General features: G+C 38.1%; 2 protein-coding genes across 2 annotated transcripts in view; one reads left to right on the top strand and one right to left on the bottom strand.

Annotated features, from left to right (window-relative positions):
* The window catches only part of sesn1 (sestrin 1), a 32,070-nt gene extending 16,974 nt beyond the window's left edge, over positions 1 to 15,096 (bottom strand). Inside the window, exons 1-2 of the mRNA XM_056764141.1 lie at positions 15,004 to 15,096; positions 14,137 to 14,460 (exon numbers count right to left, since the gene is read on the bottom strand). Coding sequence (XP_056620119.1) covers positions 14,137 to 14,412 — 276 coding nt within the window. The 5' untranslated portion in view covers positions 14,413 to 14,460; positions 15,004 to 15,096. The remainder of the gene's footprint in view (positions 1 to 14,136; positions 14,461 to 15,003) is intronic.
* Positions 15,097 to 15,954: 858 nt separating this feature from the next.
* Positions 15,955 to 20,210, top strand: cep57l1 (centrosomal protein 57, like 1). The gene is made up of 11 exons (XM_056764680.1): positions 15,955 to 16,103; positions 16,355 to 16,535; positions 16,960 to 17,115; positions 17,400 to 17,521; positions 18,112 to 18,228; positions 18,335 to 18,412; positions 18,495 to 18,591; positions 18,864 to 18,931; positions 19,085 to 19,314; positions 19,403 to 19,547; positions 19,670 to 20,210. Exons 1-11 carry the CDS (start codon positions 16,083 to 16,085, stop codon positions 19,904 to 19,906), a joined length of 1,452 nt encoding a protein of 483 aa, XP_056620658.1. The 5' UTR covers positions 15,955 to 16,082; the 3' UTR covers positions 19,907 to 20,210.
* Positions 20,211 to 20,428: the final 218 nt, after the last annotated feature.

Genomic DNA, 20,428 nt, shown 5'->3' with positions numbered 1-20,428 from the left:
ACTTACTCCCCCTCTACCTCAAAAAGCAAACATATGCATTTTTAGACTATAGTCAGGCACACACACTGTACTTTGTGTGCATTTAGAGAGAAACAATCTAAACTTCTTCTTAGCATGTATTTTAAAAGACATGCATATTTTCTTCCTCCAATCTGTCTCTGATTTCTTCAGTCATGCCTTTCCTAACATTTACACATACTCCATACACACATACAGTGAGAGAATAATTACTTTCTACAACGTCTTTGTAGAGCTTCTAGCAAGTTTAGAACAAAATAAATGTCAGAAAGATTTAAGACAGGCCGGACAGTTTAATCTGAGTGTTGATCTGTTCTCCCAGTATGACGCTGATTCAGCTTTAAACCAGAAACACACTCCTTCTGCACAATTGCCAGTGGTGAGTTGTTTCTGAGTCCTGCCGGTGCTTTCAATACAAAAGCCCATCATGAGCCAACACTTGAATAACAAACACCAGAGAAATCTCTTTGACTAGAGAAAACATCAAGAAATGCAACAGCAGCTGCACCTAACACATGACACATGCATGCATAAATCTGAAAGGGAACCGGGCTAATGTGTAACTGGGCACTAAAGGAATGAAAAGGTTTTATGTGCAGCCTGCCGGAAAACTATCAACAAACTACAGGGCGCAGAATGTCACGCTTTGGCGTCACAGAGCAAAAAATAACCCCTCGGTGGGCGTCACTCACGACGGGCAACACATAGCTGGGTGCTACATAAGATCACAGGGCCATGAGGGAGGTCAGATGTGTAACCTGGATGCTGATCATATGATGAAAAGAAAGTGTCAGCGAAGTGTCATAATTCAGGTGCCTTGAGAGAGGGGCAGTGGGTCAAGTGATCTACTCCTCCTCACACAAAAACGAACAAGTAAAGGACAATAACAGTCAAACAAATTACCATCAAGAATAAACCATATTTACCAAATAATACTAAATTAACATTTTAAATGTATGAATGTAATAAACTACAAGTGTAATCATTATTCCATGGCTTTGTGAACTGCAATCAAAGACTAATGTGAGAGGGAAAGGTTTGAGAAAGGCCATGAGAATGTGTGCGTGTTGGGGGACAGGAAGCTGTGATGTTTAGTGGACACAGGGTGTGGGATCTCTTCCTTTTATCCTGTTAGACCTCTCTCACACATTCACACACTGCTCTCAGTACATCTCTGCTACCTCAGCATTTGTGTGTTTTGACAGGAAAGACCAAAGCCAGCTCGCCCCAGTAACAATAAGCCCTCCATCACTGGCTATCTATCTGCATAGATATGGCTGATGTGACCAGGCTGAAGTACATTGATCAAAAGTATTCGACTGAAAATATGGAAAGGTTTGTCGTAATGCACAAAATATATAAGACTTACTATACAATGTTCTTAAATATATATAGAATATAGAGCTGAACAAAAATTTGAGTTATGACTGTGTACAACATCTGTGTATCTTATTAAAGCAAAAATAAAATACATTTTATGTTTTTTTATCAAAGAAAATCAAATGACTTGTCATAAATTTGAAATTTGAACAAATTTGAAGCTATTAATTACACAAAACATTAATCACACGACCTTGAATTTTGAAATCTAGTGCATCAGTTGTCTGAAGTACATTTTATATTCTATAGTGCACCAAATAGATCTCTGGGAAACATCTTTAAATTATTATCTTTTGCATTCCATGTTAATACGCTGTATATACAAACTACACAAGGTATTTTATTAAATGGACTCTGGAGTGCATTCTGGTGCAGAACTCTCCGCTTTATCATGACAAATAGATAACATCTCAGAAAGATGTCAAGGTCAGGATGTGAGTTTGGTACCACTAAGTGTGTGTGAATATATCAGGGTGCAGGGGAATTTCCCCCAGGGTTAAGACGACCTTGTATTCACAGTATGATATTCTGTAGACGATACCACACTTTTCTGCACTTCCTGTTCAAGTGTACACATTCACATGTGTACACTCTGCAAGACACACTGATGTGCAACTCATAATACATAAATACAGTTGGGTGCACTGAAATGAAAAGTTAGTTTTGGACAGTCTACTCAAAAATAACAATTCTATCGTTTATTCACTCTCATGTCATTCTGACTTTCTTTCTTTTGTGAAATACAAGACAAGATATTTCGAGAAAAGCTGTTTTGCATCCATACAATGGACGTAACTGAGGTCCAATTTTGTATAGTTACTAAGGATCTTCCAAATAAAAGAATATTAATTTTTGGACCGAGCTGTCCCTTGAAAACACTCTAAGATTACCCATTAGAAAAGGTCCAAAATTAGATTTTTCCATACAGTATACTGCTCATCTTTCACCATAAACCCTAGACAAATGAACAAACTAGCAGGTTACCCCAACACTCAAAGCTGTTAACTATACACACTTCCTGTTTTACAAAGGAACAGAACATGCTGTTCCACCAACAGAAGAATCCTTAAACCGCAGCATGTCTTTTATACCAGTGAAGCGAAACCTACAGTACATACACCGTGACTGCAAACTGTACATCCTGGCCGTAACACCAACCCTTAACCACAGAACGTGTGACAGGTCATAGGTCAAACCTCAACTACCTGGTACTACCTCATTCTGTCTGTAATATAGTAGGGGGACATCAGATTCATCTGGTTTCATGATTTTTCAACAAAATACTTGTAAACTTACCATTTTTTGTGTAACAAAATGTTTTAGATGCAAAAAATCAAAATGATTATTGACCGTCAAATTATAAAGGAATTTTACTCCTTTTGTTTAAAAATATATATGATAGCTTGGCACTTGAGCCCAGCTATGCATTCATGCTTTGAATATACAGTACCACCAGATCAACCTATCTAAAGATCTACTTAAGTATTTCTAAAAAGTGTTTTTTTCCTTCAGGCCATGTCTTATCTTACTAATGTCATCAAGCTGAGATCATAGTAGCAAGAAATAAAATAACACCCCTGTTACCGTAGACAGATTTTTGACAGAAATGATTTTATCATATTGTGCATCCGCACTTTAAAGATAGATTGAGAAAACGAAAAATAAAACTAATTGGTAGAAAACGAAAACACACGTGAGCCACACATGCCTTCACATGTCTACTCACAAGTAGGCCTGAAAAACAGAACAGAGCTCTATGTGGGGGGGGGGGAGACAGGAGCACACACAAACATTCACATATGCACGCATACATACAAGACTCGCTCAAAGCTGCGTTTCACAACTAATGAGGCCCAATCACAGTCTCAAAACAGCATTCCCTCACTTTGCTCTCTCCCTCTCTCTTGTTGATCAACTTTAGTTGTTTGTCCCCACAACTACTACTTAACAGAATGTCTTAAGTATGAGAATGAAAACTCAAACATGTTAGGGGTGAGGGCAGTCATAGATATATAACACGCACAGTGTACATACTAACAGAGGAAGAGGAATGTGAGAAAGTTTGTGTGCGTGTGAGGCAGTCATTCAGCAGACGTAGGCCTATTTATACAGATGTAAACAATGCCGTCGCAGGCTCAAAACATGTTTTCTGTTAACGGTTTGCATTGTTTTATCACGCGGCGCTCTGACATAATCTATTTTGATTGGTCGATGGTGAAATTCTGCAGTCCAGTTTTATGTCTTTGTGGACCTTTATTTTCCTCATAATCAAATCATTTAAACCCGAATTCATATTTGATGTCCGTTCATTTATGCGATCAAAAGTCACATAATAAGTGGAATAGTATCCAGTCATCCAAACTTTATTAAAAACACCTTTTGTTGCTTAAGCTGTATGACCAGCATTATAAAAAACTTTGTGACACTGTGTTCTTATCTTTAGTTACTCTTTTTTTAAGCTATATTGAGAAGCAGTTGTGTCGCAACCAGCATTTGATGTTCGATTCATGCACACACAAACACACTTGGAATAGCACTCTCATGTCGTAAACGTCACCGCGCACACACACACACACACTCATACACACAGGCGTTTTCTATTGTGTCACAGACACACCCCCCTCAGCTCATAAGCACCTCCAAGCTGTGCTGAGATGGTAAACAAGCCAAAAGAGGGGTAGAGCGAAGGGGGTGAGGGGAAAAGTGTCTCTCATTTCATACCTCAGAGTAACAGACTGTTGTACGTGACCCTGTACTAAACTGTTTTGTTGCTTTAAGAACCAAGAATGTACGAGAGTGATCAAATGAGCCAAATAAGACATTGTTTGTCTTTTTTATGTGGAACGTATTTTTTTTTCAATATTGTGACTGTAGCTTTGTTGTTTTTCCAGTAAAAAAAGCTACTTCGCTAAAGAGTAGTTATGCAGTTCAATATTTATTGGATTCATTATGTTTCGTTTAATTTAATGCCAGATAAATACTTTTAAAAAGATAAAGCTCTGACGTTGTTAACTTCTTAGTATTACTAGCTTGTAACGTCAAACTACAGGAACTTATAGCTGGAAGCTATAAAGTTGCTTTTACAACACTGTCCGACTTTAAATGTCTCCAGTGAAATGTGTCCTGACAGGTGGCAGGTGAATCTGGACCAAACAGGAGCTGACCACACAAAGGCAGACTGACAAGCAAAATGTGTCCACATAAGCTCCCGACCGTCAGACGATGTGAAATCTGTAAAATGGGCTCGAATCACGTAGGAAATATTTGTGTACCTTATGTCTGTGTTTAGCTAATCCATATAGCGCTAACGTTAACATGCCGATCAGCCCAGTGTGAAAATGTTTCCGTACCATACTAATGTATTGATATATATATATATCCATACACACACACACACACACACATATATATATATCTTACCATTATACATTGCAGAGGCATCATCATTAATGTAAATAGTTGTATATTTGTAAACTTTATTTAGTACATTTTGTTGTAGGATTAAATTAAAGGGATAGTCCACCCAAAAATTTTTATTCGGTCTTCATTTACCCTCAAGTTGTTGCAAACCTGTATATATGTCTTTATTCTGTTGAACACAAAGAAAGATATTTGGCTTCTGATAGCTTCAGGGACATCACGGAGTACCATATAGGATGGAATGGTAGTCAAAGGTGCCCCAGAACGGTTTGCTTTCCTAAATTGTTCAACAGAACAAAAAACTTATACAGCAATTTTTGTCACAGAAATGTCAGTTGCTAACATTTTTACAAATATTTTTCTTTGTGTTGTTCATCAGATCAAAATTGAAGTTATCCTTAATATTAATTTATTTTCCATTATTGCATATTTACATAATTTTTAAAGCAGCTTTTTGTGATCAAACAAACATTAAAGAGACAATTCACCACAAAATAAAAGTTCAAATCCAAATATCTTTCTCTGTCTTCATAAGAACAAAGACATTTATACAGGGTTGGAACAACTCGAGGGAGAGTAAACGATGACAGAATTTTCATTTTTGGGTGAACTGTTCCTTTAAGATCAAATTTTTAGACCCCCTACTCTTACAAAAACAATAGTTTGTCATACGATAAGACTTTCTGGCTTCTTCATATTTTACTTATAATACATAATGACTAAGACCTATCAGTTAGATAAAAGCAATCTCAAACACATACACACTCTCAAATGCCTCTATGATAAATGGGGCATATCAGCTTGAGTCTTCTGCACTTCACTCCCTTGCTAAAATATAGGAACTGATAGCTGATAGTCTGGACTGGAAAGTCGCTGAGAGAACATCGTATTTGCATTGTTTTGAATATTCGCTTGTCAAATATCTAAACCGCGCTCCATGTCTGTCATGTTTATGACTGTAAAATATGGTAGCAATGTAAAAAATCCAACAAGCCTGTTACTCAACACCAGTGAGCTGGAGAATGATGCCAGAAAGAGGTCAAACAGAGTGCAAAACATAACTATTATTAGAAATTGCGTAGTCTGTTATGTTTATTGTGTTTAGAATTGCCAGGATACATTGACATTACTTATTTGCATTCGTACCCGTTGTGAATCCAGTGGAAATTTTGAATAGGAATATTCAAGCATGTTTGCATTTATTTGTGAATGAGACCCAATGTCAAGAGTCCATCTGTTTGTTTACTAGGGCGGACTATTGCTTAACCAACTGAAACCTATTAACTAATCGAATTATGTTATTTGAAGTTCAAGTCTCCCATGAGGAAAAAACTAAACAAATATGTGAAAAAGTAGCTTATGCTCTCCAAAAACACCAAAATCTGATGTTTTGCGAGTCTGTACATATAATCCCAAAACACATTTTTGGCAGATGGGAGCTATTTTGAATATGATTCCAGAAAAACCTAGACAACAGCAATAATGGATGAGAGGGAGGAGAGTTGCAAAAGATGCAGAAGAATCTGTGGTTTAATGTGGGTCAACTCCTTTTGTCTCACAGGCTTCAGCACAAACAACACGTCCTCTGGTTTCCTAGAAATTTCTGGGACAACTCCAGCCATATGGTCCACACCCCCATTTCCAAGCCCTCATCCGTTTTCTATATGCGCCCCTCTCTCTATCTCTCTGGTTGCAATGTACTATTCATGCAGGACACAAACACATTCTGGAGGTGTGTGTCCTCTCAACCAATCACAGAGCGGTCATGCCGTGCGCCTCGACCAATAGCAGAACAGTGGGGGAGGCGCAACCCAGAGTCTATGAACGACACTACTTGTTTGTTTTTTAGTGTACCCCTCAGTTTCTTTAACGGCATACCTCTTTCCTTATCTATTTTTCTCACTCGCTTTCTTGATATGTTGATGCGAATGAAGGAGAGGTCAGAATCTGGCATAAATACTGAACGTCTTCTCATGAAGGCATTCAGGAAACCCACTCCCCCACACACACATTATGAGTTATTAAGTAAGCTAGTCGAAGGGTGGGGTGAGGCCATAACTCCAACTGAAAGTACTTTCTGTACTGAACAGACGCAAAAACACCTGGCCATTAGCTCTACCGATGAAGTCAACACACACAGCATATAAAGCACACATACAGTACATCAATGTTCATTTAATCCAGGGTGACAAGGGTGATCAGGAGCCCCATGCAAAGTTGAAATGACTACATTATGTTACAAGAAAGAACTGCATAGTTATATAAGACCTAAAACTGTCAGGAAACAAGAGTTGCCAAGGGTAACGGTCAATCATACAGTTGTTACACAATGTATGACCACAGAATGCAACGAACAACCAATCAGAATGAAGAACTTTAGCGAGCCGGGTAATAAATACTCTTGCAAACCATGAATTATTCAACACATGGATTCAAATCATAACCATCCACTTCACTTTTCGGGTCATTCTAGGTTTCTGGGTCATTCTGGCTTCTGAACAAAAAACACATAAACATGTGCATGTAAAATATGTGCTCCAATTAGATTATTGCAATAAAGCCTATTGCATACTTAATAACATTTTAAAGCCATTTTAATACACTATTTATAGCTGAAAAGTACATCATTCAAACTATTTCCTAGAACTCATCAACAAACCAGATTGATTTACTGATATTTGTACTTCAGTTATTTTGGTGCGGATAAAAAAAAACTGCCATTTTAACAGCAAACCTAAAGATATACCGAACCTAACAGTTTCAGGTCACGTTGCAACAAGATTGGATAGCTTTTATGATTTATCCAAAACAATGCTGTGTGCTGTGTTATACATGCTTATGCGCCAGGAATTCCTCCGTTACATGCGCAAGCGCAGATTTAATCAACACTTTATATTACCAAATCACTTGATTTTCGGGTCGTATATTGTTATCACTTCTTGTTTTTGGTTCAGTTTGATGCATTTGATCCGTGTTGCATTCATGTTTTAATAGAACTGCACCAGAGTTTGTTTGAAAGTGGACCAACCCATATTTTCAGCAGACTCGGTCCGCTTGTTTGGTGCGCAGCAGGGTTCAGGTGGCAGCATTCACACTTACACAAATAAACCGCACTAACAGAGCAATTGCATCTGTGTTTGTTTTAATTGAACCAAACATGGCATATGTAAACACACCCTTAAAGAAACTGATTTTAACTGCATGTAGATTCTCTTATCCGTGACAAAAAATTGATAAAAATCTCTATGCATTTAAAATACGCACAAATTACTCTTCTAAAACAATGTCTTTCACCTACCAAGTAGCTTAAACATTCTTTGTAAGCCCCATCATGGGTTTGACTTTTAAATCAATTTGCAACCATTTTATAAATATAAATTACATATAGAAATACAAAAATACATAAAAAAATGAAATAAATCTAATATGTGCACACACAAGCGTCCCACCAGGACATAGTTTGTGTGTGATAAAGGAAACTTGCGTGACATTTTTTGTACACTTCCCTAAATGTGCACAAACGCATTGTTGAGTGAGTCTGCACCAGCTTTGACACATGTTGCTAAATCGGGGCTAGTGCTGAATCACTGATTTAAACCTGTCCTAATAGCCAACCGCTTTCAACAATCCAGTCCTATCTAGCCAACCTCAGCCTTCAAAAGGCCATTGCAGTTTCTATGAGCTTGATCTGGCGCAGACCTGTCAGCTAACTCTGTGGATCAGGCTGGTGGCAGTGAATCTGAATGGATATGGATGAGAGCCTGAGGTGTAAAGTGCAGAAAAAAAACTATTTTAAACATAAATGAGACAAATTATGCATTTCTTTAAATCTAATGTCAACATGTTTTGGTTTGGGGATAGAGAAAACAGTAATTATACTTAGCTGTATATAAAAAGACCACTTTCCATTTATAACCCTAAGTAAACATATGTGTGTTTTTCCTCTTGAGGTGAAAAATGCCATGGGTCTAGAGAGAGACATAAACATGGCTAACATCCAGGTTATAAAATTGATAGCTCTGTTTTCCGTTCTTTTTATACTCCTCACTCTCTTGCCCTTTCTCTCCCTCGGTATCTATCTCTCTGAACATAATTCATCTCTCACTCCTTATAACCTTTTATTCAGCTTCCATCCAAACATTCAACCTCTCAGTTACACAGTCTCTCCTCGTGAATGAATTTGACTACTAATCTTTTTTGACTCATTTATCTTACTGCTTCAAACATTATAGTGTGATCTATGCTGTTTACAAATGCTTGTCTTCCACTGTTTTTGTCACTGTGAGAGTATGCACGAATAAGCATAAACTAGTGAAAAACGCATGCATACATAAAGTCGCATGAGTCACACTTCATTGGTTTGATCAAATCACTATAAAGCCATTCATTCCTTGCACAGATTGAAGTTTGTTGGTTTTGTTATTACAGCTACTTACCCGGATGAGATTCATAATATTCCCAGAATAAACTTTCCTGTGACTCAGTGGTTAGATTATGGTGCTTGCAATGCCAAGGTTATGGGTTCAATCCCAGGTCTGCACATACTCAGAAAAAATGTGTAGTGTAATGCAATGTAAGTCGCTCTGGATAAAAGCATCTGCCAATGCGTAAATGTAAATGTATGTAGTGCACTATTTTCCAAGAAGCTTCATCAGGTCGCTTTAGTTATCCTTTCTGCATACCCATGTGGAAAATTGAACGTTTATAGGTGAGATTTATTATCGCCATGGGGTTTTCCATCACACCTGTCACTGTTTTCCCATGAAATCCATTCTATTTTCATAGCAAAATTAGCAAATGAAACCGAAAGGGCGTTCAGCAGGGAATTAATTCCAGTCTCAGTCTTAAACTGAATACTGGGATCAAGGCAAAAACGTTTGTTATTGAAAAAAATGCTTCATGGGCACTGAGATACTATCAAAGTTCAATGATCATTCTTGCATGAGATCTATAGAAAGTGGTCAAGGATCTGTATCTTTATTTTTTTGTATCTTAATCACATCTTTAATTTTGTTCCTTCATATAAGTGGTGACTAACAATGTCCTGCACGGCGTGAACTGTCAATAGACCCTCCTACCAGATTTCTATCTATTTCTGTTCTCCATTTTACATCCCACTTGTCATAATTTCATAAGTTCATTTGTGCAGGAGGAACACCACTTCCTCTTAGACTCTGGTTGCACGTGGGTTCTGTGGCACGTGTGGCTGTGGCTCACGTGGCATTCAAATTTTTCAGAGATCCGACAAAAAGTCTGAGATGATGGAGATCATCATCATCGATAAATTTCAATCAAGGCTGGCATGGCATGACAGTGTGGCTTTATGGGTGGGTGGATATCACATCTCCACATTAAGGCCCTACTTGCACCTGTTGATGCTGTGCTTAGTAAAACCCATAGACCAGTAAACCAGAAACTGGTTTAGTCTACTTTATATCCAAAAACTTGAATTATTTTGTGAATAAACTCTAGACACACACTAATATCAATTTAACTTGAAGCACAACCGAGACTGGGGTCTAACCAAAGCCAGCATTTGTTGTTGATCTTCACACTCATAACACACTCATATACTCACTATACTTGTTTAGTCATCCTATCCTCAAGGCCTTCAGGCCATCTTAAATACCACTGTGAACCGAGACACGCTTGTGTGACCCAAGGCGTAAAGAAACAAGCCAGAGCCCTTCAAGCTGTGGAAATTTCCGCTGCATCGACTGCAAGACATTCAAGTTGTCATGTTGTTTAGTAATGAGCTAATGCTGCCCCCTGGTGCTTGCATTTACAAACTATGAGGAAAAACTGGCTTTTGTGGTAGTTCACAACACACTTCATATAACATCTGTGATACGATTTCAACGTCGTTCTGAGTAAAAGTCAAATCTGCTCCACGCATTTGACTTGAAAAACAGGTCCCTCCCTGACCATGGGACTTGAAATCCTACATCAATTACAAGACCAACATTTATGCGGAAAAGTTCTCAAATCAAATCCCATACGAATACATGTACACGGCTTTGCATGCTTTCAGTCAAATTAATCAATACCAGATGGGCTGTAATCTGACCCTCCAACACAGTGAAACATCCCATACACACACGCAGTCTATAGCACGCTCACGCAAAATTTGTTTGTGTTTTCCCCAGTGTGTCTTCACCTCTCATTCGTAGCTCTTCCACGATCTATAAAGAAATTCTGCACTGCTTTCCTCATTCTGGCCATCTCTTTTCATGAGGTTTTGTTCAGAACGAATCTAAACAAACATTACCAACACTTCCATTAAGACATTAACTCAGAACCAGCGGGGGTCAGATAATGTCCTGTATAACCACACCATTATTATTATGATTAGTTATATTGTGTGATGTGTTTTTGGGAGTTTATGTCTTTTCCAATATTTCTTTTTGGAGCATGGACACATTTTTACATCCAAACATCTGTCGTTCTGCTGTGGTGTTAAAAATCCTCAATTCCTAGAGTTGAGAAAGTTTCCAAGGATTTCCCTCAGCAAGTTAGCACAAACAAGTCCCCCTCCCCAATTGTGGGGTTGTTGTTCTCCAAATCCCCATGCTGACATATTACTCCACTCCTTGCATGAGAAAAATACAGTCTGTGGATGTTTCCACTCATTTTCTTCGTCTTCCTCTATGATAATCTACGACTTTCCCTTCAAAATGCTTCTCTAACCTGGTGCCAAATGACATGGTGAAAGCCAGCTTCCAGACACAAACCAAACACACATAGGCTATATAACATCTATCCAAACCACATGACTCTCACAAGGTCCAAGCTAATTTAAGACCAGAGGGAAGGAATCATTTTCAAAGCGTCGATGGACAACAAACACACTCTTCTATGGCTTTCCATGTCTTTCTGTGCATCCATACTATACATTTCATCTTAAGTACACTGTACGTAAATACTACAAGAAGCTTAATGTCTTTTCTGCTGGTTGTTTTTATCTAGTCGATTGAGACACTTTCAAATAGCCTGGGTAGCTGGAACATAAATATCAATTTTATTTAGAGAAGCTATAGGAATGCTTTCCGGTTAGAGCTTGGCGCTCGCAACGGCAAAGTCATGGGTTCGATCCCAGGGATTGCTCGTCCTCAGAAACAAATGCACAGTATCATGCAATGTAAGTCGCTTTGGATAAATGCGTCTGCAAAATGCATTCATGTATTTGTTACATCTTTGTTGTGTACACATCACTTCCGAAGGTGGTTACTTACGACTTCACCATTCAAAGAAAACTAGCAGCAGTTCAAAACAAGGACGTGACACTTTGATTATATCAAAGGAAAAAATGGGCATTTTACGTAAATTCATCCGTCGAGACCAGTGGACTGACATTAAGCTAAATCTGTCTTTTTATCCACAGCTTCCCAGGGCTTATCACTGCAAAACCATGCAATACAGCACACACGCAAACACAGTCTCACAATGAACAATAGTCAAGTCACTTACGTGCTACGCACAACCCAAGGACAGATGCTGTCCTGCATACCAAGAGCAATGTTCGGCACCTCCCTTAGTCACAAAGTAGATGCCATTTTACAGATCTAATTATTTTCCTTGGATTAATGTATTTGATGTATGTGTGTCTATGCCTGTCTGCATCTGTGTGGTGCTGTCTAGGTCAAAGGTCATTTAAATTTTTTCCCTGCTGTTGCGACCTCAATTGAGTCTCAGCCCCTTGAATCCCATAATTCCAGATATCGCAGCAGACGGCTTAATGCTGATACAGTAAGCAGAAAGAGTCAAAAGGTCGACACAAAACAAGTGAGGAACATCCTGTCATCTTACAAACCACAACACAAAACAAGCATCAAACAATATGAACAGAACGATTTATGCATTCATTACAATACATTTAAATGTAATTCTAGAGTTCCTTATTAAACGTGCCACAGATGTCACAAAGTCTTTCCTTTATTAAAACAAAGAGACGCATACCTTTAAGACAATGCATCTTCATACTTGACATTTCCTTATGTTTAATGTCCCGTGTGTGTCTTGCATACTTTAGATAATAATCATTTTGGACACCATGGGGTGAGATTCCTTTTTAATTAATAACACATGAGTGTCAATTATCAAACTTGCGGATCCAGAAACAAATAAAACAACAAACCAAACGAGAACAAGTATGTGCAATTATTTCCACATCAAAAGTGGCTGTCCTTTTGAACTCTATAATGGAACATTTGCAAGTGTTATTGTCTTTATGATCAAGCAAAGGTCAAACACAACAAATTCTTGATCAAAACCATTGAACATTGTCTCATATATTGGGGAGCAAGCTTCTGATTTAAAGAATGAGTCCTTAATGAGACTAACCTTCACACATTTTTGGTTCAATGGCCTTCCATGTGCTGGTGAACCTTTCAACAGTATCTGTGACTATCTGACAGGCGGTGAGATGAGTCCTGATCTGCCATTAAAAGCCTCATATATTGTAAGAAATTACCCAATCCCATGTATCTCCCTGAACCCAAGCGAAGCTATTTTAAGATCACACAATCCCATAAAAAAAAAACATCCTTGTGCGAACCAACAAATGGTGACTGCTTTACCTTTTCATATCTTGACTATCAGTGATCTGAGCTTCTGGTATATTTTATAAATGTTATATAACATCCAATACAATACGTTTTAATACAATACAATAGTCTTCATGAATTGTTTAGAAATAAATATATCAATAAAGCTTCATCTCTATGATAAAGGGTATGGCTAACCCAAAAATATAAATTATTTTACCATTTACTAACTTTCATTTTTTCACACCTATATGACTTTCGGTCTTCGGCAGAACACAAAACACGATATTTTGAAGAACACAGGTAACCAAACAACATTGGACCCCCATTGGCTTCCACTACATGGAAACAAAACCACTGAGACATTTCTCAAAGTCTGTGTTTCATAAAGATAGCCATACACAGGTTTTGACTATCTATTGAATATCTATTTCTTTTGATGAACTACCCATTTCTTTTGTAGTGTCAATTTCTTCTGTTTAAGACTGTGGAAGCAGCCGCTTCTCAATCCAAAAATTGACAATATAATGCTTTGATCTTAAACATGTCTTCAAAGTATCTTATCTTATATAAGAGTTGTGTTTTTATACTTTTTGCTGTTATTGCGATATAGTAAAAAATAAATAAATAGGGCTTTACAATATGTAGTGGAATTACACGCAGCATATTATTTGAGAGGGTGATGTCATTTTTCTATTAAAAAGTATGTGTGGTTGTTATGAAAACAAAGTCAATGTAATTTTCAACATTATCTCCATAATTATTTAGTACTAACCTGAACCCTCTGGAGCAAACATAAGCATTTCTCCCTGACGTCTTCATACGGACACCTTTTGGAAAGCATCAGGACATGTGCCATCATAGGGTTAAGGTCACTGGCCGGACAGACATTCACACCTGAAAGGCCAGAAGACTGTGTGTCCGGTATCGGGCCAATGTTCTCGATTCTCTTCATCACCTCTTGGTGAATGATCTCCATTGTTGCATGTCTGGAGCTTGCATCTCGACTGCCCAAAGCATCCCACCGTCCAGCAGCATCTCTCACATCCATCGCTGTATCACTTAACTATTCTTCCACTATACTCCTTACAGATTGAACCTGGTAAGACATAAAGGTGTGCCAATTATTGAAATAGATAAAACAATAAATGAATGTTCTCTGCTGCAAGAAGCCTGTAGGAAGTCTGCAAATCCTTAGAAAAACAGCAGATGGCATGTGCAAGCCTAAACAGGCATTATGTCTATTGTGTGTACTTATATAGCACTAAATGCAGCAACACTGAGTAAAAGTTATTGGGACTTGTGTGTCTGTGTCAGTACATTTCAAACCCACTGATGTCTAGACAGAAAGTTTACTATCTTAAGGTATTTTTAATTCTTTTCTGGTTGACAACAAACCCCTATTTAACCAAAACAACATGTAGTGTAGTATTACGCATTACACATAACTATACAAAAAAAAATATGTGAACACCCTAATGAAAAAAGCCGGTGAATAACGTTAAGGGATTCAATCAAGTTCAGTTTAGGCAAACATCTTCTAAAGACTTCACAAATAATAAAGCCGCAAACACTTTGTTTAACTAAGAAAAACAGCAGAATTTTAACAGAACTGCAAAACATGTCAAGTCGCAATACTTACTAAATTCACATTCTCTCTTGCGTTCACCTATGCAGTTGAATAAGACCTCAATGCGCTGTAGGTCTTCAGTCGATTTCAGTCCATTGAAGCGACTTGAGGTAGCAGTTGATTGACAGGCACCACAGTCCAATTGTATTCCAGAGAAAAACAAATGGGCGGAGATACTCTTACAAGGTACCAATAAACGATTAGAAAGGCGTTCCTCAGTGCGTTCTCCCCACGGCGCTATTAAAATGGGAATTGTAGTTTAAACGCGAGGTAATGTCACTGCGCTGAACAAAAGGTGGAACTACAACTACCAAAATCCACAAAGAACGTTGGAGAACCGCAGAGGCCCCGCCACCACTTGTTTATCTCAAACCTTTATGATGAATGCAAAGCTTAAACCAGATATCTTATTCAATGAAAATGTGTGAGCTAATGTTTAAAAATAGTACAGGTGTGACTGGACAGCTCCATCTTTTATTTTCCTTCATATCACAACTAAAAAGTATTAAAGCAATTAGCATAATTGTTATTGTTAACATGTGTATTATAGTAATGCTGCTAACAAAAACCTGAATTTATGAAAAATAATAACCTAATCGTTGTGTCTTAGCTCTGGATAATTCTTTGTCAATTATGGGCTATCCCATTTCTGCTCTTACAAGGCAATCTATTTTATTGTTTGTCTTTCTAATGAATAACAATAATGTATTCTGGGAAATTACTTTGGTAAAATATCAATAAATACAAAATTGCATTCACTTATTTGTCATTGCCGAGATCATTATACATTTTTGAAAGCATTTGATATAAATAATCAATTAAAAGTGAACGTAAAAGTTTTTGGTCTTATTTTATTTTTGTAAGTCTCTCTGTCTCATTTTTATGAACATCATATATGTGTGTAAAAGCTGTGCAGCGCAAGCGGAACCACTGGTGGCGGTAAAAGAAGAGGGAAATTCGAAACACGAGGAACTGGGTGGCGCTGTTGGTTACGGTCGTTTCAGCTAAATTAGCAGAGCTAACGTAACTTGTTTTTTCCTGCACCACGATCTAAAGGTTCATTTTATAAGTAACAAAGAAATTTATGGATTATGGACCGTTACCGAGATCAGGTATATATGTTTGATAAGGTGTTGTTATAGTTACTTTACGCGATGTTTACATGACGCTGTTAGCATGTGCATCAAAACGTAACGTTTCCGACTATGTGTATCTTAGAGAAGTTTTTCATTCGCAATGTATTAAATGCTTCAAAAGATGAGGTCCAGGTTGGCAGCTTTCTAAATTTTGATCAACTGTGTCGATATTTTTCTGAATACGTCATGACGTTCAAGACTTGACTTTACATGTTTGGGAATTGCAGACTTTAAATCTGGACTCCCCGTCTAAACAGAGTTACATTGGCAGTTTTTACATGCCTCCAGACAGGCTTTCAAGACCCCTGCAGATGTACACAGAGACACGTCCGTCGGACAGGAATATGTCTGGGTTACATGACATCGACCCACAGCTGTATCGCACAGTACCTGATGCTGGAAGCAGAGGTGATGCTCGTTTATGAAGTGCTGGAGATTAATGTTGATCTTTATAGGAACACATGAAACACTGAAAACTGTAGGGTATTATAGTTACCATAGTAAACATAAGTAATTTTAGTATAATATAGTAGTCATCCTGTGGTATTATCTAGTGGAGAAATAAACTGTAGTAAATAGGTATTGTCCTATGGTGGGACAGCACAATATTTGAAAACTTTGATTTTATGAATATTTATAGAGAGATTTATCTTCTTCATTGTTAGGTTTTGTTTTGCTAATCCAAGTCTTCGTAATCCTGGGTGCATCTTGAAGCAACCGAAAACGTTGTTGTTGCGTATGGATGCTACGTGAACAACTGAGCTGGCTGAGACGAAACAAATGCTGAAGCGATCGCCTATTCTAATCAAAGTCTTTTTCTGTATTTGAGCAGCAGTGATGTCAGCCCTGAAGACGCTGCAGGAGAAGATGCGACGCATTGAGCTGGAAAGGGTTCAAACAGTAAAGAGCGCTCAACACCTCTCTCAAGCTGCTCAGCTCCAGGATCACCCTTCTGCACACAGAGAGAATAAGCCCACACAGAGGAAAGGTAGTAGAACGTTTTTATTTCAACAGTATTTATCAAGATGTGGTTCAAAAGAAGATATTTGAAGAATGTTGTTAACTGGCCCCCATTCACTTGCATTGGTTTTGGGTCTATACAATAGAAGTGAATGGGGGCAGAGCTGTTTGGTTACCAACTTTCTTCAAAAAATCTTCTTTTGTGTTCTGGGGAAGAAAGTCATAAAGGTTTGAAAAGTCAAAATGTCAGTAAATGATGACAGAATTTTAATTTTTTGTGTGAATTTTAATGTGAAGTGTCTTTCTCTTAAGAGCTGGTTTCAGAGCTTCGCACCGCAGAAACACGCTGCTCTCTTCTAGAAAAACAGCTCGACTACATGAAGAAAATGGTGGCATGTGCGGAGAGAGAGAACAACACTCAGTCAGAGAGACAGGTGAGCAGAATACTGGAGTTATAGATGGGCAGAGAGGAAAACTGTTTGGTTTTAATTCGCACAATATTGAAGCCTTATTTTGTGTGCACAATTTCTAGCACTTTCCACTCCGTAACTTATCCAAACCGATCGTCCCACCCCAAATCATGCTATTGGTTGAGCCAAGATTTGACACAATGCTGAAACAATTAGAGAAACAGATACACCAACAAATGCCCATTCTGTCATCATTTACGCCCCTTCAGTATGTTCCGAACCTATATAAATTGTCTTTGTTCCGCTAAACACAAAAGAAGATATTTGGAAGAATGTCAGTGACTGAACAGATCTCATTCACCCATTGACTGCCATAGTGTTTATTTTCCCTACCATGATAGTAAATGTGGGACGAGATCTGACATTCTTCAAAATATCTTCCTTTGTGTTTAGAGGAACAAAGACATTAATACAGAGGTTAGGAACAGTAAATAAGGACAGAATTTTCATTTTTGGGTGAACTATCCCTTAATGTTTGTTTGTAAGAAACTGAAAATCTGCTGCAAAAGAACACTTTTTTTAACACCGTTTTTTATCCCTCTATTTGACTTTAGGAGTCAATGTATAAGGAGAGCACAAATACAGATCCACAAATACAAGCACAACTAAAAAAATTAGAAAGACTGGAAAAGGAGTATCTTAAACTCAGCAGTACGCAGTCGATGGCTGAGGTATACACACATTATAATATATAGTATAGTACGCTTATTTGCCCCAAAAACTTAAGTGGGACATTTTTATTTTCTTAACATCTGCCATGCTGTCTTTTTTCTAAAGAGGAAGATTGAGCTCTTAGAAGAGAAACTCTTATTAGAGGAGCATCAACGCAAGCTTGTGCAAGAGAAAGCAGATGAGGTAAAAACGCAATTGATTGTGAATTACATTAAATCGTATATTTTTTGAAAAGCTCTTTTTTATTCACGCATGATGTCCTCAGTTGCAGAGAGAGCTTGAGAAGAATGTCTTCTCCCTTTCTGCTGCTACTCAACCCAAAAGCAAGAAAAAAAAGAAGGACAAGACCTCATGCAGGGTAGGTAGCTTTACAACATTCACATTAACTCATGCATGATGCTAGGGACACCAAGGTAGTAGGTTTAATACTCCAGGTATACTGGTACTGATAAAAAAAGTATAGCTTGAATGTATAGTCCATTTTGGGAAAAAAAGCATCTGACTAATGTAATGGTGTACAGTGAGCAATAGGTGGCAGTACATATACAGAACAAAATATCAAAGGTGTATATATAATGCATATAATGGTGTCAACGGTGCGGTTTTATTATTTAATATAATGTGTCATCAGAAGTCCCCTCCAGTGAACGCCCCCCTCAATATCCTCTTAAGGCTAAACGGCTGCCATTTGTAGCGGGAACAGTGAGTATGACCTCATCGTAGCACAACATAACTTTGTTTACATTTACGGTATTAATCATACACATTGCAGTCTAAGATCATATGTTTAGCTTTATTACAGCCTCTTATATACAACCACTTTACAAAATGTTCTTGATAAATATTCTCTTTCAGTCAACCAGTCCTAGCCACTCGGTCAACGCTAATGTTCAGGGTGTGTTGCACATGATGAAGCACAGGAACCTCCGGCTGTGTGAGAGAGTGAGTGCTCAGCAGAAGTCTGCTTCTGAGAGCCAGCGGGACCAATGCAGACCTCCATCCTCTCCCAGAAAGTCAGTTTCCACCCTTGGCAGCCTCTCTGAAATTCTGCTTGCCCTTCAGGATGAACTGGGACAAATGAGCTTGTGAGTTACATCCTGTGCATGGACAGATTGTGTAAGGGTTTGGATCATGAAAGAGAGGTGTAAATATCTTGTTGTGTTTGTGTGACAGTGAGCACCAGGAGCTGGTCAGGCAGATAGATGAGACTAAAAAGCGAGATCTCAGAGAGGATCTGGAGAGAGAGCTGGACTGTCTGGTCAGGAGAATGGAAGAGAAAGCAGCTCAAATCTCCAAACTGCGCAAACATAAGGAAACCGTGAGTATTTTTGCAATGTTGGTGTTCCCTGCATTGTTGTTTGTGACCGGTTCTGAATCACTCAAACACACTGATGCATATCAAGCTTCTTTATGTCTGAATGTGTGTGTTTGTTCCTGTAGGTTCAGAAGCTCTCGCAACCATCCAGCCCCAAACAAAAGCCAGGTAGAGCAGCCAGCTTGAAGAACAAACAAAGAGCACAGAGTGGGGTACAAGCCTTTCCACCATCCCCTGTCAAAGCCTCACCCAGCAAGGCCCAGAAACAGCACGGGAGCAGTCAAGAAACTCTGAGATTACTCAGAGAGACACAGAAACTGTGTTCCAGTCTCCGCAGACAGGACATCGCGTGGGAGACATAGTCTCTGTTCCAGTGTCCTGTAACACATATCTTGGGCTTATGAAGAAAACAAATTGAGAGGACACTGGGATGACGGTGACTTTAAAGCGATCAGAAAACATTATTCTGTATCCTAACACAGAATCCCACATTAGATTTGTTCTACCTAAATGTTCCAGTTAAATGAGCTTTTTAATTTATGTTTCTTAATATTTTAATCTATTTTGTGATCTTTGTGTGTGAATAATACCATGAAAATAAACTATCTACCTTTTTCAGTATACAGATAAACTTGATGTTTTTTTAAGTTGATAATGGGGGTTTTGATGGGTGATGATCTTTCACAATAGGGTTGTTGAAAATTACAGAATATATGTCAACAAGGCTGTAATTAAATATTGTTAACATGACTTGTAGAATCACTGAAATATATTTATGAAAAAATACATATAATTGGATTTATAGGCTTAAACAATACAATGGTTTATAACTAGTTTAAGACTTGTTTCGGAATCCGATCATTACTTACACTTCTGAATATTTA

The sequence above is a fragment of the Triplophysa dalaica genome, chromosome 13 (assembly GCF_015846415.1).
Source record: "Triplophysa dalaica isolate WHDGS20190420 chromosome 13, ASM1584641v1, whole genome shotgun sequence".
NCBI classification, from domain to species: domain Eukaryota; kingdom Metazoa; phylum Chordata; class Actinopteri; order Cypriniformes; family Nemacheilidae; genus Triplophysa; species Triplophysa dalaica.
Note: the sequence above shows the minus strand (reverse complement) of the source record. Positions and strands in the feature narration are given on the sequence as shown.